The sequence below is a fragment of the Malaclemys terrapin genome, chromosome 2, assembly GCF_027887155.1.
Source record: "Malaclemys terrapin pileata isolate rMalTer1 chromosome 2, rMalTer1.hap1, whole genome shotgun sequence".
NCBI lineage: Eukaryota > Metazoa > Chordata > Testudines > Emydidae > Malaclemys > Malaclemys terrapin.
Window position 1 is genome coordinate 164,868,661 of NC_071506.1, and position 20,530 is coordinate 164,889,190.

The 20,530-nt window shown below is 39.9% G+C and overlaps 1 protein-coding gene across 12 annotated transcripts in view; it reads right to left on the bottom strand.

Annotated features, from left to right (window-relative positions):
- The window catches only part of TERT (telomerase reverse transcriptase), a 132,180-nt gene that overhangs the window by 100,146 nt on the left and 11,504 nt on the right, over nucleotides 1-20,530 (bottom strand). For all 12 annotated transcript variants that reach the window (XR_008443836.1, XM_054018284.1, XM_054018283.1 and 9 more), the window contains exons 4-7: nucleotides 16,884-17,073; nucleotides 11,657-11,839; nucleotides 7,467-7,628; nucleotides 4,257-4,352 (exon numbers count right to left, since the gene is read on the bottom strand). Coding sequence is in view for 11 of the 12 variants with exons in the window: in XM_054018284.1 (XP_053874259.1) it covers nucleotides 4,257-4,352; nucleotides 7,467-7,628; nucleotides 11,657-11,839; nucleotides 16,884-17,073 (631 nt within the window). In the remaining variant the exon portion in view is untranslated. The remainder of the gene's footprint in view (nucleotides 1-4,256; nucleotides 4,353-7,466; nucleotides 7,629-11,656; nucleotides 11,840-16,883; nucleotides 17,074-20,530) is intronic.

A 20,530-nucleotide genomic window follows, 5' to 3' on the forward strand; every position in this document is an offset into this window, starting at 1 on the left:
CCTTTCTCCCACCAACTCCTGGTGGATCAAGATCCAACCCCCTTGGATCTAAAAACAAGGAAAAATCAATCAGGTTCTTAAAAAGAAGGCTTTTAATTAAAGAAAAAGGTAAAAATCCTCTCTGTAAAATCAGGATGGAAACTAACTTTACAGGGTAATTAAACTTAAAGAGCCCAGAGGAATCCCTTCTAGCCTTAGGTTCAAGTTACAGCAAACAGAGATAAACACTCTAGCAAAAAGGTACATTTACAAGTTGAGAAAACAAAGATAAAAACTAACACGCCTTGCCTGGCTGTTTACTTACAAGTTTGAAATATGAGAGACTTGTTCAGAAAGATTTGGAGAACCTGGATTGATGTCTGGTCCCTCTCAGTCCCAAGAGCGAACAACCCCCAAAACAAAGAGCACAAACAAAAGCCTTCCCCCCACCAAGATTTGAAAGTATCTTGTCCCCTTATTGGTCCTTTGGGTCAGGTGTCAGCCAGGTTACCTGAGCTTCTTAACCCTTTACAAGTAAAAGGATTTTGGAGTCTCTGGCCAGGAGGGATTTTATAGTACTCTACACCGGAGAGCTGTTACCCTTCCCTTTATAGTTATGACACCAGCCCTCTACACTTAACAACAGATGACCTAATGGTCCCTTCTAGCCTTAAAATATATGGAAGTACAAGGCAGCAGCAGACTCAGAAATCTCCGTGTGTTGTGTAGTCACTCCAAAGAGACAAAGAGGCAGATAGGGTTAAAATATACAGTAACTCCTCACTTAAAGTCAACCCAGTTAACATTGTTTCATTGTTACGTTGCTGATCAATTAGAGAACATGTTCGTTTAAAGTTGTGCAGTGCTCCCTTATAACATCACTTGGCAGCCGCCTGCTTTGTCCACTGCTTGCAGGAAGAGCAGCCCGTTGCAGCTAGCTGGTGGGGGCTTGGAACCAGGGTGAACCGGCAGCCCCCCCATCAGCTCCCCTCTCCCCTAAGTTCCCTGTGCGGCAGCCTCCCAGCTATCAATTGCCGACAGTTCAGCTGTCCCTCCCCCCACTGCCATGTGCTGCTCCTGCCCTCTGCCTTGAAGCTGCTCCCCGGAGCCTCCTTCTTGCTGTATGGGGTGAGGAGGAGAGGGGGGCTAATGTCAGGGTGTCCCCCTTTCCCCTGCTCTTTCACCCTGCTTACCCCATCTTCCATAGAGCAGGGGACACACGACAGGGCTCAGGACAGAGGGAGCTTCCTGGCAGCAGCTGCCATCTCAGCTTGCTGATCTACTTAAAAAGACAGTGTACTTAGAGTGGGGTCAGCATACTTAAAGGAGCAATGCACATCTCTCTCTCTCCCCCACATACAGGGTGTGTGTCTCTGTCTCCCCGCCCTCCATTCCTGCTGCCTTGTAGAGTGTGAGGCTACATTAATAACAATGAGTTAACCCTTGAGGACTCAGCCAATTGCTAGTTCATCATTTAGCAGCAAGGCATTTCCTGGGAAATATTCCACCCTCTGACTTCACCACCTCAACCAAGCTTCAAAATCATCATAGCTGCGTACCAGTATTAAATTGTTTGTTTAAAACTAATACGGGGTGTGTGTGTGTGTGTGTGTGTGTGTGTGTGTGTGTGTGTGTGTGTGTAATATAGTCTTTTGGCTGGTGAAAAAAAAAAATGTTCCTGGAACCTAACTCCCCCTATTTACATTAATTCTTACGGGGAAATTGGATTTGCTTAACATATTTCGCTTAAAGTCGCATTTTTCAGGAACATAACTACAATGTTAAGGGAGGAGTTACTGTATTACGGTTACATCTTCTGAAGCCTTCAATTATTGTGGTAACATATACCTCTAATACACTGTCAACTTAAGCGTTCTGCCTTTGGATTGATGACTCCAGCGGAAAGAGATTTTATTATAACTTGTGTGGTAACAGAGCAAGAACTGACAGGGATTTGATGGGGATTTCAATGCAAACAGTCTCTTCTGTGAGCAAGAGTCAGGCTAGCTGTTAGCCTAATAACGCGAGATTTGTAGAAGCGAGGATTGTGTGAGGCAAATGGGAAAGAACTGTGTGAGAATTTGTTGCGACCTTGTGTAGATAAATATGGAATGTAGACTAGAGTCTAAATACATGTGAAAAATAAGATATCAGGATGACCTATGTATAAACAAAATGCAGCTGTTGCTCATTATTGTATGTAACAAAAAGTATAAATGCTTGCTGTAATTGTTTACCTGTAGAAAAACCTGTTTAGCCCTCTCCCTCTATGCAATTGCTTGAGAATAAAGTATTTGACTTTGCTGCTCCCAACCGAAGGAGTGAGAACTCTGTTTTTCTCCAACAATTGTGTTATTACAACTCTTTTGGTTGTGACATTATTAATGTGTCTTATCAGTGTCCAAAATGTTAATTTTTAAAACCATAAAAGGGATCATAAAACATGTTGCAACTTCTAACAAACTTTTCTCTAAACTATATATACTAAAGAAGTTTCATATCTCATATGGTTTTATTATAATTTACAAGGGGTCTAAAGACAATGTTGCCATGTAATGTTTTTTGGAATAAAACTATAACTAAGCTCAAATTGAATTTTCTACAATATTTTGAAGGAAAAGAAAAATCAAATAAGCTCACAAACGACAATCATTTTTCATTAATTCTCTCACTCCAAAACACAGTTTTTAGGTAACTGTATCAGCCCCACTAAAATGAAGAATCTGGCACAACCTCTACTATGGTGTCATTGCTACTTCACCATATTGCACTGGAAATTTTACTAAAATGGCTGACTTGAAAAACCAACCCCCTAAAACAATATTGTATACATTACATACAACAACAAAACTATGTTAGAAGAACATTATTTAGGCAGCAAAGTTGAAGTATTCAACAATTAAGAAATTCCAGACTGAAGGTTACACAAGAAACCTTAAGTTGGCCCCACCACATGTCCATCCTGTGTACTGAACACGGCGGGGTCCTATGCAAAAAAATAGTATATAATAGTATATAATCACATAATCACTAAATCACACATAATTGTACCATAGAGCATGTGCCCTGCAGGGTGGGGCAGGGTGTCAAGACAAAGAATTAAGGTTAACTGTAGGCAACTGTATAACCTGGAATTTCCAAATTTTGGAGTGCTTCATTCTGCAATCTAAAATGTTATTTTAATTTCCTATGTTTGGTTTTGCTTTAGAGGAAAAAGCTACAAACAAATTCTACTATGTAAGCTGAGCCCTCCCCATCCCTCCCCCCACAAATCATGCATCATTAGTAGGGTTAATATTTTGTCTCAGTTGTTTTTAGTAAAAATCATGGACAGGTCAGGGGCAATAAACAAAAATTCATGGAAGGCCGTGACCTGTCCAAGACTTTCACTAAAAAGAACCGAAGGAAAGGGCTGACTGCAGGGGGAGACTGACAGCCTGAGTCCCACCACAGAGGGGATTGACAGCTCCTGCCTCTGCTGGGGGGAGGGAAACAGCGTCAACTCCAGCTCCAGTCGCTGGGGGTGGGAGGACAGCTCCAGCCTCAGCTGCTCACAGATCTGGCCCCAGCCGCAGGACGGGGACAGCATCAGTCACTGGTGTGGACAGCTCAGCCGTAGCCACTGAGGGTATGGGGACCATTCCAACCCTTGCGGCTGACAGCTCCAGGCCCGGCCACTGCCACTAGGGGGATGGGGACAGTTCCAGCCCTTGCGGCTGACAGCTCCAGCTCCAGCCCCACCCCAGCTGCTGACAGCGGAGTCCTAAGCTGCGGGGTGGGGACAGCCGCAGCCACTGGGGGGGTCAGGGACAGCTCCGGCCCCAGCCACTGACAGCTCCTCACCCCCATCAGCAGGACAGTGTGCACTGCTGCTGTTGCTCTAGCTGTAGCATCAGCTTGGACTTAAAATGCTTGTATATTTACGGGTGGGGTTTTTTTGGTTTTTTTACTATTTATTTATTTGCATACTGCCAAAATTACCCTGAGGAACAAAAGCAAGAAAGAGGAAATGATATTTTGTAATTGTTCATATATTAGCAATCGTTGAACAGAATTTCCAGGGAGAGAGAAAAGGCACTCAGTAGGCCCCTTCCCAAATATCAAAGGCCTGCTGCAAGCAAAGATCAAAGAAAAGGTCATAAGAATCTCTTATAACGGAAAGTGTTAGGCAAACTAAATAAAGGGGACACTATCAGCTCCTGCTCTAATATATAAATTAAGAATTAACTTATTTGATTTTCTTTCTCATTTGAAGAGAAATGTCTCATAACAGTTACCTGTTCAACTACTATGGCATTTTGTAGCGATGTACTCTCTTGCAGATGGGATACAAATAATCTCATATGGGACATAAAATCCTTGAAAGTAGAAACCTGTATACCGAGAGTAAAGAAATGATAAAATTCAGCAAAAGACGTTTTAGTTAACAGCAATAATCAATAGTCCTTGCAAGATGGGAAAAATACCAAAGAAACCCACCACAGTAGCATTTAACTTAAAGAAGGGGAAAACTATAATAAAATAAGGAAGCTAGCTAAATGGAAATTAAATGGAATAGGCACAAGAGTGAAATGCCTGCAAACTGCATGGATACTTTTTAAAAACACCATTATAGAGGCTCATACTAAATGTATACCTCAAATTAAAAAAAAAAAAAATTAAAGGACCAAAAAAAAAGCTACCATGGCTAAACAGAGTAAAAGAGGAGGTTAGTAACAAAAAAATCATCCTTTGAAAATTGGAAATCAAATCCAATTGAAGAAAACAGAAAGGTGCATAAATTCTGGCAAATCAAATGTAAAAGTACAATTAGGCAGGCTAAAAAAAATGTGAAGAGCAACTATCAAAAGACAAAAACGAACAGCAAATTTTTTTTTAAGTACAAGAGAAGCAGGAAACCTGCCAGTCAGTGGGGCTATGAGACAACTGAGGTTCTAAAGTAGGAGTCAAGGAAGACAAGGCGGTTGCAGAGAAGCTAAAGAAATTCTTCGCATTGGTCTTCACTGTAAAAAATGTGAGGGAGATTCCCAAACCTGACCCATTTTTTTTTAGGAGACAAATTTGAAGAACTATTAAAGACTAAGGTGTTAACAGAAAAGATTTTGGAACAAACTGATAAATTAAACAGTAATAAGTCACCAGGACCAGACGGTATTCATGCAAGAGTTCTGAAGGAACTCAAATATGAAATTGCAGAACTACTAATTCTGTTATGTAACAGGAGAAGAGCTAATGTGATGCCAATTTTTAAAAGTGGCTCCAGAGGCAATCCTGGCAATTATAGGCCAGTAAGCCTGACATCAGTACCGTGCAAATTGGCTGAAACTATAGTGAAGAACAGAATTATCAGATACATAGATCAGGGTTTCTCAAACAGGGGTCGCCGCTTGTGTAGGGAAAGCCCCTGGCGGGCCGGGCCGGTTTGTTTACCTGCCCCATCCGCAGGTCCAGCCCATCGCGGCTCTCACTGGCCGTAGTTCGCTGCTCCGAGCACATGGGGGCTGCTGGAAGTGGCGACCAGTAAGTCCCTCGGCCCGTGCCACTTCCAGCAGCTCCCATTGGCCCGGAGCAGCGATCCAGGAGCTTTCCCTACACAAGCGGCAACCCATCTGAGAAACCCTGACATAGATGAACATAATTTGTTGGGGAAAAGTCAACATGGTTTTTGTAAAGGGAAATGCCTCACCAATCTATTAGAATTCTTTGAGGGGGTCAACAAATCTGTGGACAAGGGTGATCCAGTCGATATATTGTATTTGGAATTTCAGAAAGCCTTTGACAAGATCTCTCACCAAAGGCTCTTAAGCAAAGTAAGCAGTCATGGGATAAGAGGGAAGGTTCTCTTGTGGATCAGTAACTGGTTAAAAGATTAGAAGCAAAAGAGTAGGAATAAATGGTCAGTTTTCACAGTAGAAAGAAGTAAATAGCGGGGTCTCCCACAAGGGTCCATACTGGGACCAGTGCTGTTCACCCTATTCATAAACAATCTGGCAAAAAGGGGTAAACAGTGAGGTGGCCAAGTCTGCAGATGATACAAAATTACTCAAGATAGTTAGTCCAAAGCTGCCTGCAAAAGGTTCTCACAAATCTGAGTCACTGGGCAATAAAATGGCAGATAAAATTCAATACTGATAAATGCAAAGTGATGTACATTGGAAAACATAATCCCAACTATACATACAAAATGATGGGGTCTAAATTAGTTGTTAGCAGTCAAGAGAGATCTTTAAGTCTTCTTGGATAGTTCTCTGAAAACATCTGCTCAATGTGCAGGAGAAGTCAAAAAAAGCGAGGAACCATTAGAAAAGGGACAGAAAATAAGACAGAAAATATCATAATACCACTATATAAATCCATGGTATGCTCACACCTTGAATATTGCATGCCGTTCTCCTCGCTCCATCTCAAAAAAGATGTATTAGAATTGGAAAAGGTATAAAGAACAGCAACAAAAATGATTAGGGGTATGGAACAGCTTCCATATGAGGAGAGATTAAGAAGACTGGGACTGTTCAGCTTGGAAAAGAAACGACTAACGGGAGGGATATGATTGAGGTCTATATAATCATGAATGGGATGGAAAAAATGAATAAGGAAGTGTTATTTACCCCTTCAAATAACACAAACATACACAAATAACACAAAAACACAACAAAATGGTCACCCAAATTAGTAGACAACAAGTTTAAAGCAAAGAAAAGGAAGTACTTCTTCACACAATGCACAGTCAACCCGTGGAACTTGTTGCCAGGGGATGTTGTGAAGGCCAAAAGTATAACTGGGATCAAAAAAGAATCAAGTACATTCATGGAGGACAGGTCCATCAGTGACTATTAGTAATACTCTGGGTGTCTCTAACACTCTCACAGCCAGAAGCTGGGACTAGATGACAAGTGATGGATCACTTGTTAATTGCCCTGTTCTGTTCATTCCCTCTGCAGCAACCAGCACCAGCCACTGTTGGAAGAAAGAATATTGAGCTAGATGGACCATTGGTATGACCCAGCCTGGCCACTCTTATATTCAGTGGACCTAATTCTGTTGTGCTACATACCAACCCATTAACTTAACAGTCATTAAAACAATGGAAACTTACAGTATACAAAGCGGAGAGTTGTTTAAACCACAGTATAAATCCTTTGTTACCACAATCTTGCATTGTACTGTGACAGGCTGCAGGGGCAACAACAGCTACCTAGTAAAGAGGTAACTCAGACTTTCCTTTACTATTCCCCTTGCACAGGTGGTCAGGGGAAGGGGACAGAAGAATAGCTGTTAGGAAGCTTGGGGGAACAGGCCTTGTCTCCTTCAGCAAGTTTCCCCTATAAAGTGTGGTTGTATGTTTTATTTTTTGTTTTTTTAAGAATGTCCATGTATATGGTAACTAGATAATTAAGCTAAGGCTTGTTAATTAAAAAAGAATTAAACAGATATGTCCCAATACAGAAAAATGTTAATAGCAAGAATAAGAAATTAACTAGTCATACGTGTCTTCTATAGTATTTTCTGATTTGTCCACTCATGGTAATCTTGATCACTGCATAGCGCCGTATGCAGTAGACTGTTCTTTTCTCGGGATCTAAGATTTGAGAGACCACTTCCACAAGTTTATCATGAGGAATAGTATCATAAGCCCCAGTGACATCAGCCTGAAATAGGGAGGAAAAAAAAAATCAATCCCATATTATGCTACTGTAAGTACTCTCATACACATAAGAACAAAGCTAAGGTAAAAGGACAAAATTGCACAGAATGTATTAGGCTGGAGGAGGACTGTTAGGCCAGTTAGTCCAATTCAGTGACAAAAATGAAAGGCTACTCTGTGTTCTCTATGTTGAATAATCCATTCCCTTATTCAGACAAGTGGGGATGCTCAAACGATCAGCTTTAATTGAATTTAAGCTGTTATTATAAGGGGAGTGATAGAGGTCACTATATTTAGATTGCTTAACACCTATTATTAAAAAAATAGTATCGGACCATGATATAGAAATTGGCATATTTTGAGTACATAAGGAGCAGAATTAAGTTTTCAAATGAAACATTAAATCTAACATTTCTGAACTTTCCAGTGCTTGACTCTGCATTCTAAATAACTTTATTGTAATCATTTTTGCAGGTGTTTTAAAAATGTTTCTATGCATTATGACCATGAAGATGATCTATCTAATGTCTTCCTGAATTTGCAGACAGACAGCTGCTGTGCGCCTACCACTGTTCATGGCATTGTCAAATAAAGGCAAAGTAAAGTTAAGTGTCAGGTCAGTTTCACTAGCAGTGATGCTGTTTGGAAAAGCAATGAAAAGCACCTGAGGCAAACAACAGAACTATTCACAGGAGAGGACTGCCGAAAATTGAGGTTAGGGAAGCAATAGAGGAGCCTAATCCCACTGGATCGTTCAGAAATGACCCTCACCTTGGGTTATCAATGTACCTAACCATAAGACCTTCAATGCTAAAAGCATGAGCCTCTTCCACTTTAACTCAAGTAGTAACTCCCTTAATTATTTAATCTCTTAAGTGGACCAGCCACTAGAAGAGAGACAAAAACACACATTGGGTTACATTTGTAGCAGCGAGGAGACTATGGGGTGAGCTTGGGTGTTGCACCTCCAGCAGGAAAAGGAGGGTAGGCAGAAGGGGAAGGCTCCAAATTTATCCAAAAGATTTACTAGTTAGAGGTAGACCAAAAACAAACAAAAAAAGCAGCTTTTGAAGTAGGGTCAGGTACAGAAGCTGAGGCTAAGCGGGCTGGGCTTCCCACCAGAATGGTGCTCCTGAACTTCGCCCATCTAAAACCTTCACACATCCAGGTCATCTTTCACATCAGCATTTTGTACTCCACACAGAATTCATATGGCCCATATTTTTCTGTGCCCTCCAAGCAGAAAAACACACACAAAAATCTGCCGGGGGACACACGCTGTGACGTTACACTCCATATTCTTCATAGAAATATTATTATGATATGAATATGGCATAACTAAGTTTTATGCAAGATAGGTCATGTGAGATATAATTGAAAAGGTTATCTTTTGTTGAATGTGTTTATCCAATCTGTATGCATATATCATTTTTGTATCTGGAGTTAGGGATATTAACTATGTAACAATTACAACTGTGTTTTCACCTGGGAAACGCCCACCAGACAGTAGGCAAAGAGCCTGGATGAGCCATTAAGGAGAACAATAGGACTTTGAAAATGCTTATCTCACTCCTTCCTGAGAAGTTTCCTGGCATGCTGCATTGGCACTGCAGGGTCAGGTGACCCTGGACAATATCTTAACTTGTTGGTACTTTTCCACTGTAGGGGGATGGGGATCAAACAAAGAATTACCGCCTTAGGTAAATCTTTTTTAAGGCTGGGGAGGGGATTAATCTTGACTCTCCTCCATTGCCTACCCAGGAAGGAAGACTGCTAAAAACACCTGGGAGGGAAAGGCAGGGTTGAGTCCAGGCTGAGACAGGCGTCCAGTCTGTAAAGAGAAATAACTGTAACTCTAAGCTACAGAAACTCTGCAACCTGCTTAAAACAACATTTAAGGTGAGAAATTACATTTGGTTTCTTGAGCGTATTAAGCTTACTTTGCATGTTTTGTTTTATTTGCTCGGTAATTTGTTTTGTTCCGTTTGTTATCCCTTATAATCACTTAAAATTTAACTTTTATAGTTAATAAACTTATTTCTTGTTCATTTCAAAACCCGGTTTGTGAAATTCATATCCAGGGTGGGAGAGAGGAGGCAAAAAGTTGTGCATCTCTCTCTCCACCTGGAGGGAGGGGGCAATTTTTATGAGCTTGCGTTGTGCAGATCTTTCTATATTGCGCAAGACAATATTATTTTGGTTTTACACCCCAAAGGAGGTGTGCACGTGAGTGTTGGATAAATCATTGAGCTGAATCTTTCCACACACAACTGATTTCAATCTGTGTCTGCAGCTGGGTGTGGCCTTACCTGCGTGTGTACTAGAGAAGGTTTGAGGGCCTGGCACAGCAAGGACAGGTGAGGAAGCCCAGGCTGGTGGAACGTGCAGATGCAGTGGGACCCCAGTACATCAGGTGGCATCCTGGATGGGGGTCCAACCCGTCACAAGCACCAATTCCCCAGCAGCCCAGGCAGCACATCTGTTCCAGCGTGCCTGGAGCAGCCTCAGAGACGGGGAGGGAGGCTGGGCATGTGTGCCTGCATGGTTGATCACCATCGGGGGGGCAGGGCTGGGGGTATGTGCGTGCCAACAAACAAGAGAGAGAGAGAGACTCTGTCCCTTTCATTTGCTATTGCAGCTCGCTGGCATGGAAGGGTAGGGCTTTTTATTATGCACAAGGCAGGCTAGAGGCAGAAATGTAGCAGCCTGCCTGTTAGTTAAATCATCTCATTCTCTGAGGCATAACTGTAGCAGCCTGACTGTGTAATAACGTTGTTAAAGTTACTGTTGATGGTTAATTGTTCTCATTCTTTGAGGCAGAAATATAGCAACCTGTTTAAGTACTAACATTGTTAATGTTCCTATTGTTAGTTAACTATTCCCATTCTCTGTTAATTCCCCCAGGAGCATAAAACCTGTGAAAGTTTTAAGGCCCCTACATTGCCAGAGTGATGTAAAAGAGCCTTATTATAAATGACAGTAAGGGAATAGTTACTTATGTTCTTCTTATGGAATCCTCAACTAGGAAGATTTATGTTCTTTTTCACTTTTTTCCTGTGCCGAAATGGCACAATGGGGTTAGATTTCAACTCAGGATTTATTTTATTTACTCATTAACAAACAAACAAAAAGACTTTGAAGGCAAATAGAACATTTACCAAGCAGTTAATAAAATGTCAGTACAATCAGAATCAAGCACTTCCCAAAGTACCCAGCCAGGTCCAGGACAATGATTAGCAAAACTGTATGACTTTCATGTGTGAAAGTCTGAGCAATTTAAAATGACATTCTACTTTTTTTTTCCTGTTTGGTGTTCTGTAATGTAATTTAAATGAAAATCCAGGATTATAACTGGAATTCAGGGTATTAGTTACCAAGTATTTGTAACTTAACTTTCATGTGTTTAGGAAATGCTGAATAGTTATTGTGACATTTTTCTGTATTGTAGTTTAAATAAATTACCAAAACAACTGAAACGGCTGTGATTATATTGCATTATTTTGACAAATAAAATATGCAGAATTTTGCAAAATTTTGAATTTTTTGGCATAGAATCCCCCCCGGGAGTAATTTTGCTTACAGAGATACTCTTCGGACTCAAAACCCATCTGGCAAGTCTTCCCAAGCCCTGAACTTACATTTTAAAGAAAATAAAATCCCAACCAACACACCCACACCTGCTCATATACACATACAAAAAGTGCTAGAAGCTATTAAACAAGTACATACATGATCCATAATAGTTTGACTACTACCTGATTCAAATATTCTAGAAGAGAAATGAAACACTCCCCTCACTGGGAAAGAATCAGTCTTATGCAAACAGAAAAATCCAGTGAAAGCAGCTCCCTGTGCTGCATTAAGAACATCAGCTGTTGCTGAAAAACAATTGTACACTCAGCTCATGGCTAGTAGAAAAGCTTACTTTTAAGAAAAAAGTGGTCCTAAATAATATTAAAAAAATAATAAAAGCCTTCATTATTTCAACAAGATCAGTTTGAACAATGGAGAAAAAAAATAATGGAAACATACCTTCACATAGTAGAAACGAGGTATTTTATCATTTGATTCAAGAACTTCAGAAACAAACTTCCTCCATATTTTATATATATCATCTTTCCCAAACACTGAGGAGCCTAGAAGACTGGTGTTCTCTGTTCGTTCATAATTCAGAACACTAAATAGATTTTTAAGTTGAGTGTTGAAATAATGAACCTATGGGAAACCAAAAGCCAAAAACTTAAAATATTATATTTCACGTTCAGTATGTAGATTTTACTTACAAAAAAATGAGCATCCAGGGCTCTCTAATAATTACTGAAATCACAGAGTGTTAAAAAAAGGCAAATAGACAAAATTGATTCATATCTTTACTATATTTTCTCTAGTAAGCTGCACTACACAAAAAGCCTCAATAATGCTTTAATGGTCATTGTCACAGAAACCGCCTCAAAGCTTTTATTCCTGTTGCAAACAATTTTACATTACATAACTATCCTGCAGCCAATCAGAGCTGTACACAACTCCCTCTGAAACCAACAAATGACATCCAAGAGTTGTCAGAGCTGGCTGCTCAAGATGCTGAAGACCACAAAATTGCCCCCTCAGGATTCCCATCTCTTGCCTGTCTCAGAGTTTGGGGATTAGGAATCGTCCCAAATTTGTACACAGACTGCAGAGTTCTCACCCTCTCAAAGTTATATGTTAATCATGACAAAGGTGTACAGAAATTTGTAATTTCCGAATTTTTTGGTGTTTCGGAGCATGTTTTTACACTGAAAAATCAATTATAGATTTCAATAAAAAGCTGTGAAAATCAAGCAGATTAGATTTTATTTCTTTAGTATAACAATTCTACTGTGTCTGATTTTACTTTAATGGTTTACATAATAAGATTAGTAATTATTTTTAACAAAATTACTGTCTAATTTACTTCTCCAACTTTTTTTTTTAAAGTGTCCTTGGTTAATGGTGAAAGTCACACTCTGTCATTAATCACATCTAGACAATGACCACAAAAGCCCCACATTTAAAAAAAATAAGTTTGCACCTGCAAAATCTGCTCCTTAAGTTGTACTGCTGGTGTAAAACTAGGTACCTGCACCTCAAGTTACCCCATTATAGGTAGAGAAAAGCTACAAATTACACACAGAAAAGGGATACCGGGTCACATACTTCTTGTACAGAATAGGTTGCATGGCTCCTACTAGCAGATCAGGCATCTGTATCAGATATAGACAGACTACAGAGATTACTTCTCAGAGACACTTATCAGATGTGTTCACTATAAGATTCTTTAATGCTCTGCCAAGTATGCTAAGGTTAGTTTAAGTAAGGCATTTTTATGTGGTTGACCACTATAATACAGTTTAGCATTCCATTACCTCTCACTCTTTAAAGTTCTACATTCCTAACATTTACAAATATACACTATGACAGACCCAGACCAGTGGGGTACAGGAGTCTGGTAGAGGGCAAATATACTGGTCACTGGATGAGTAGTTTTCTGTTCCCTGAGTGACCAGAGAAAGGGGCTGCACTAGAGTAATCAGGAACCTGCTAGAACCAGTTAAGGCAGGCAGGCTAATTAGGACACCTGAAGCCAATTAGGAAGAAGCTGCTAGAATCAATTAAGGCAGGCTAATCAGGGCACCTGGGTTTTAAAAGGAGCTCACTTCAGTTTGTGGTGTGAGTGTGAGGAGCAAGAAGCTGAGAAGCACAAGTGTTATCAGACGCCAGGAGGAAGGTCCTGTGGTGAGAATAAGGAAGGTGTTTGGAGGAGGCCATGGGGAAGTAGCCCAGGGAGTTGTAGCTGTCATGCAGCTGTTACAGGAGGCACTATAGACAGCTGCAGTCCACAGGGCCCTGGGCTGGAACCCGAAGTAGAGGGCAGGCCCAGGTTCCCCCCAAACCTCCCAATTGACCTGGACTGTGGGTTCTTCCAGAGGGGAAGGTCTCTGGGCTGTTCCCCAACCCATATGGTGAATCTCTGAGGCAAGAAAATCCGCCAATAAGTGCAGGACCCACCAAGATAGAGGAGGAACTTTGTCACAACACTATCTTTGAACTTCAGTAAGTATCAGTCTGTTAAGTGTCTCTGAATCATACTGGTTTTCTAATTACATGGCCTGAACGCATAATGGCTTAGTCATCTGACTGTCCATTAGTTGCAACAACTGGCTATGGTCAGTTTGGAATCCTTGAGTCTTCTTACTCTGCATCCACCATCTATAGAGTCTGCTCTGTTGATTATTCCTCCTGAGGAACAAACTGAAGTTGTCAATGGTTTCTCTTGAACTCTCCACTGTCAGCTGTGATCACATATGTTCTGGGCCTGAATTATTTTTCTTTACGAAGCTGGAGTTGTCCAACCTCCTTATCCATCCAATTTGTATGGTTCAGCATTGTCTGCTAAGCTAATTTTTACAGTATCTCCTTTCAAATGTCCAATAACATCAAATCCTCTGAATTCTTCCTCCTTTCTTACTTGGCCCATCATGGCTGCCATGCTGTGGCTGAGAAGATCTTTAATCACATGTACTCTGAATGCAAAGCTTTTGTCTTTGTATGTTGTTTTTGTGGTGAACTGGCCCATACATTTCAGAATACCTCCAGGGCTAGTCAGAGCTGTTGCAGGTGACTTTGCCTCTTGGCAGCATTTAAGGCAATTTGTAAGCCCCTTCTGAGATGACTACAAGAAGTCGATAGTCTTGTCATAAATATTCAATTTCACTCTCCAAGCAAATTTTGTGTAGTCACAAGTGATAGACCCCATAGTTTTAATGACTTTTAGCTATCCTGCTGTTTAGAGATTCTAAGCTAGTTTCAGGTTTTTCAAGTTGCTCCTGCCTTTTCTTCTGCTGTTTGAAGAGTTCAGACTGCTTTGCTTTCTGTATAGCTGTGGATAGGATTAAGTATGCCTTCAATAGCAGCTGCTGTGAAAAAAATTTGTTAACCCAATAACCAGCCTGTCTGATATTTTCATGTTTTCAAATTCCAAAAATCTCAGTTTTCAGCCATTCAACATTTCCCCCTGGTTCTTGAATTCGCTGTTGAAAACATGGTCTTTCATAAACTACATTTCTCAGAGGTATAATGTATGCATCAAACATAGCCAGAACCATTTCAGTCTCTTTTGTGAGTGTATTCAGTAAAGTCAAAGGATTTAAATTAATGCTCTGCTTCTTGCCCATATCATAAATCAAAGATGATACCTGTTACCTTGTTTGCAATGCAAAATCTTGCAAAATACTGCTTCCGGTCTACCCACTGTGAAAGTCTGTCACAGCTGAAGTGCTCTGGGTCACTGAAGAGTGGCATGTTGATGAGATCCTGCAACCTTTGTTCCTTTTGTATCTGTTCTCTTTTGGCACTAGTTGACTAGGTTGCAGGTCTGCTAGTAGCAGTTCAGGCTTCAGTATCAGATATAGACTGACTACAGAGCTTACTTCTCAGAAAGATTTACACCAGATATGTTCACTATAAGATCCTTTAATGCTCTGCTACGTATGGCTAAGGTTAGCTTAAATAACAATTTTACACATAGCAGTTTAACATTCTGTTACATACTGTCCTCAATCCTAGGAGGAAAAAATCTGCACACACACACCCCAAAGTTTTTAAATAGGTTTGTTAAAAAAAATTAAGCTTGTTGAAAATTTTCAAAATATTTGATCAACTTGAAAGAGCCAAAGATTTTTGAAAATTCAAAATGTTCTCCTGCAATTTGGTCTATTGCTGCACAAGCCAAGTTCTGTACTGGAGAACCATCAGAAAACAGGGTGGATGACAGATCTAATCCACTTTGGTGAACATACCTGAAAATCTTAAAGACTCAGATGGGATCTTTGAAAAGACTATTAACTTTCCCAAAGGACTCAGATCTATTAAGAGAGACCTTCACAGAACTTTAAAAATCTGTTTCTTTTCTGACATTGCAATTGGAGTATGCAATTGCGGAAAAAGTGTCCTGATTCAAATGAAAAGATCACCTTGACCTTCAAAAGGAGTCAGTATAGTTCCCACATGATAAAATTCCTATTTCATTTTAAAAGAAATTAGGGAAAACATAGCATAAAAAGCTACATCAAAAGAAAGCTAAGGTTGCAAAGTTGAGCATTCAAGAGCTAAGAACTGCCTGGCCAATGTTAATTCAACCTGCTTGAACATATGTAATGAGTATCTAATTACATGATTGCATACTTTTTTTCATGGGCCCCCTGATCCTTTCACAGCATAGGATGGACCTGCTGGGGGGATGAATCAGGGCCACGTAGTGAATGGGGCTGGTGTCTATAGGGCTCTGGCCCCATTTGTTTCTGAAGTTGGAAAGTGTGCAGTAAATAAGGCAGGAGATTTGCAGGAAAAGAAATGATGGTCTTGTGGTTTAGGAAGTTGAATGACACCCTGGGGAAACTAATTCTATCCCTGCTTCTGCCCAAAGAATTCTTGTACATTGCTGGACAAGTCACTTAAAACAATTAATGGCCATTTATGAAAATTTTGAATCCCTCATTTCATGGGTGCCCAATCTGAGGCACAAAATGCCAGATTTGCAGAAATGCTGAGTATTCACAACAGCAACTGAAGTCAATTGGAGCTGTATTTGGAACATATAAAGTATGATAAAAATGTTAAATATTCTGAAGATTAGGCCCTAGGAACATCAATTTGGGAATCCCAAATTACTTCAACAATTTTAGTCTTGATATTCTTCTGTGCCTTAGTTCCCCCATCTGTAAACTGGGAGTAGTAGCCTTTCACTTTACCCAGGTATTGTGAATATTTGTGAAGCACTCTGACTCTATGATGAGAGCATCACAGAAAAACCCATAAGAAAATTATTAATTTAGAGTTTTCACTGCAGGGTTTGGACTGTTTGTCCAGTATATGGTCCCATCCTCTATTTACTGCAATGAGTATTAAAATAAATGTTGAATAACTGTTCATTCAGTTAACACTAGTAAAACTATACTCTGAATGAATCCAGTGTGAGGGAAAGGGGAGGGTGCGTGGGGGGATTTGTATGTGATCTTGTAATTAAAAAGATGGTCATAATGCATATGCATGGGGGGCCCAAAATAGAGTTGCATGGCCAACCTTAGTTTTGGCATTTACTGACTTGAGTGCCTGAGTTTGCAATCTTATTTTAAAATTTATTTTATTTATACATAATAATATAAACAACTATCCACAACCCTCTTGGATATTAGTTACAATGTGACAAAAAAGAACATAGGCAAATTCAGAATACAGTGACCTTCTTGTCTCTGTTTTTCCTGTTCAATGTTTTTGCTCCAAAAACACTATTCACTTTTACTATAGGTCGCAACCCATTTGGTTTAGGGATGAACCGAAGTTTTGATGCCATAGGAACACATTTCTTCTGCTGTACTTTTTCAATTTCCTCTGCAGATAATGTACGAAGATGCACTTTGGCAAAATGGTTTCTAAAATAAAAACAGACATTAAGTTTAAAGCGACTTAAATACAATAAAAAGAACAGGAGTACTTGTGGCACCTTAGAGACTAACAAATTTATTAGAGCATAAGCTTTCGTGGACTACAGCCCACTTCTTCGGATGCAGACTAACACGGCTGCTACTCTGAAACCTGTCATTAAATACAATAAGTTGCATATATTTTATCTTCTGAGTGAAGTACTCAGTTTCAGGAAATAATCACATATATTCAATTATCTTTGTGGAAACTATTTTACCAAAGGAAACAGATTATGCTAAAAGCATTATTCAAAATAGAATTAAGGTTCCTGTCCACACAACCAGTAAGGCTGTTGGAACTTGTGGTGAGAGACCTTTGCTTTGAATTCACTCAGCTTGTTAAGTTAGGTGTTAGTTGCGTTTTATCTTTTAGCTTTTTCTTATAGTTCTTGGTAATCCGTTCTGATTTTTATGCCTCATGACTTGTAATCACTTAATCTCTCCTTCTGTAGTTGTTTTATCTAAACCAGTATGTTTGGATTGAAGTGTTTGGGAAACTTCATTTGGAATAACAGGATTAGTGCACATTTTCTATTAATAAAATGACTGACTTTATATGAGCTTATATTGTCCAGGAGGGTGCTGGGCAGTACAAGCTGCACATTTCTGGAGGGAAGTCTGGGAATAGGAGTTTGCTCATGTCGGCTGGCTGTAGCACTCTTACAATATAGCTGGGAGTGATTTACACGCTGGAGGCTGTGTGTAATCAGACCAGGAGTGGTTGTTCTCACAACGAAGCAGTGTAAAAGGCACTCCAGCTTGGAGAATTGAGGGGGGACAGTTGTCAATGAGACCAGATTGGGTAGTGTCACACATAGGCATAAGGACCCACCTGCATGGATCAGATTTTAGGATGGGGCCACAGGGTGCAGAGTCCCATTCAAGTAAATGGGTCTGTATGCAGGGGTCCACTTCCATGGATCACACTGCAGTGTTGCTAGTGTTTGTTTTGTGTGGTGTGTTTTTTTTTGTTTGTTTTGTTTTTTTTTTGGTAAATAAAACTGCCTAGTCTTTCTGTACAGATTTTCTTTTTTAAAAACAAAGTTGAAAACATTGTTAGTATTAACTAAATAACATTAAATATTGAACTTGTTATATGCTATTAAATATAAAAAATTAATCTTTTGTAATGTATTAAGTGTAAAAGCCTGTGTTTGTGCACATTAAGGTTGCTAGTTTGAACCCAAGATATGAAATGCCAAACAATGCTCATTATTATACAATATTTGTGTTTTGCCCAGAAGATGCAACAACCGTGGACCTGTTGTGATGATTAGGCCAAATTTATAGGCCCAATTGTGAACTCAAGTTGTGAAGCGGAAGTTAATGGAATGTTGCAATATCTAACAACCAAGTGTTGATATGAAAAGGTGTAAAAAAGCAAGACTGAATTAGTCCAAACAAAAAGGCCTACTGATATATCTCAAGGGCTCTTACGATCATGCCTGGTCAACAAGAAAAGCATGAAACTGGACCCAAATTGGTGTGTTTAAAAACTAAGCCTAGTTGGTGGACAAAATGATTTAGTTGGGGATTGGTCCTGCTTTGAGCAGGGGGTTGGACTAGATGACCTCCTGAGGTTTCTTCCAACCCTGATATTCTATGAAAATAAGCAGATGGACTATTATGACCATCACTTCCTTTTGGGGTTCTTTAAAAAAACAAGAGGCTTTGGGAGGAAAATACAGACTAATGGACAGAGGCTACTGGTGATGCTAGCAGGGAAGGAGAGAACTTCACCATCATGGTTGCTATCTCATCTCTTGGGAACCTGGGCCTTCATTATCCTGATCCTGAGAGAGATTCTATTAGACCAAGCCAGAGAGAAGGACCCAGCATCACCACCTTTAACTTCTCTGGCTGAAACCCAGCCACCACCTGCAACATGAGACTCTCTCGCCTTTTCCTTCCAACATCCCCTGGCCCCCATGTCCTTTTCCTTCCCTACCTTATTTAACCGCTTTCCTAACCCCCCTTTTTTTTTCTATCTAATAAGAATCTGTCTTAGCCAGCCAAGACTGCGTATTTTGGAATACTGCAATAAGCCTGTGACCAGAAACAGAACAACTAAAACAATGTCCTAATCAGCAATGCTGGTACAAGTTTGACAGGTTTTAGGGGAGCTGATAAGCCCATGTGCTTTGCCTATGTTTTTCTAACAGTAAGGCTGCAAGTACAAGTCAACATCAGAGACAAACACTGCACTTTCTAGCTTTGCTGTTCTCTTGTCTTACCTTTTGTGTGTGTTTGTCTTGTTTTGTCTTCTTAGGAAATGGGATCAGACTTTAACAGCAGCAGTGACAGTTCCAGCCCATCTGAACTTTTTTTCCCCAAAAAGGAGTTACAACCTTTGGCTAGGCCATCAAACAAGGGGGTTTCTTTCTAAAAACATTCTTCAGCGGGGGGGGGAGGAGACAGCTCAGTGGTTTGAGCACTGGCCTGCTAAACCCAGGGTTGTGAGCTCAATCCTTGAGGGAGCCAGTAAGGGATTTGGGGCAAAAATCTGTCTGGGGATTGGTCCTGCTTTGAGCAGGGGTTTGGACTAGATGACCTCCTGAGGTCCCTTCGGGGGGGAGGATTGGGAACAAGGGATGGTGTTAAAATGAAAGCCTTAATATTTTGTATTTCAGATACTACATTGTTTTTTCATTTTTGTATCTTTAATAAAAGGTGTGTGTTTGCCGTGGTATTAAGCAGACTGAGCTCTCTGTATACTAAACCCCAAACTTTGTTTAAAACTGTTTAATGTTGGACGGTGACTGGATTATGTTAACGTATACATTAATACAATAGGCCTCATTGGGTCAGGTATTGTACCAACACATATGAAGATACTGTAGTTGTCCCAAAGACCTTATCAGTGTTAACTTGGCCAAATTGTACATACAATACACTAAATCTATTTAGTTAGTAGTCTATAAGAACTAAACTAAAGTTACCATATGTATTTGAATGAACACGGTCATTAGATCTTAAACTTTTGCATTTCCTCACCTTTAGGGTTCAAAATTGCAAATTTAAATATTGCATTATCAAAGAACTTGAATGTATGAAACTACTTTTTAAAAGATAAAAACAATATTGAGTTCTAGAATTACATTGTTTAAAAGCAAAAGCTATAGCATTTCCTATTGCATGACATTATTAAAGGTGAAAAACCTAGCTGTGATACTATATAATGCCACAATCCAATACTATAGAATTGTGTTTTTTTTTAAACTGAACATTCATTAAATGAATTCAGTACCTTTTTAACATTATCTTCCCAATCTGACTATGAGACTTTGCCACTATCCATGTGTAACATTTTATTTTAGTTCTGAAGTTCATTTGTTTGAGTTACCCATGAGAGACATTTGTTTTAATATAAACAGATTAAATACTTCTCTCATCCCCACACCCCACT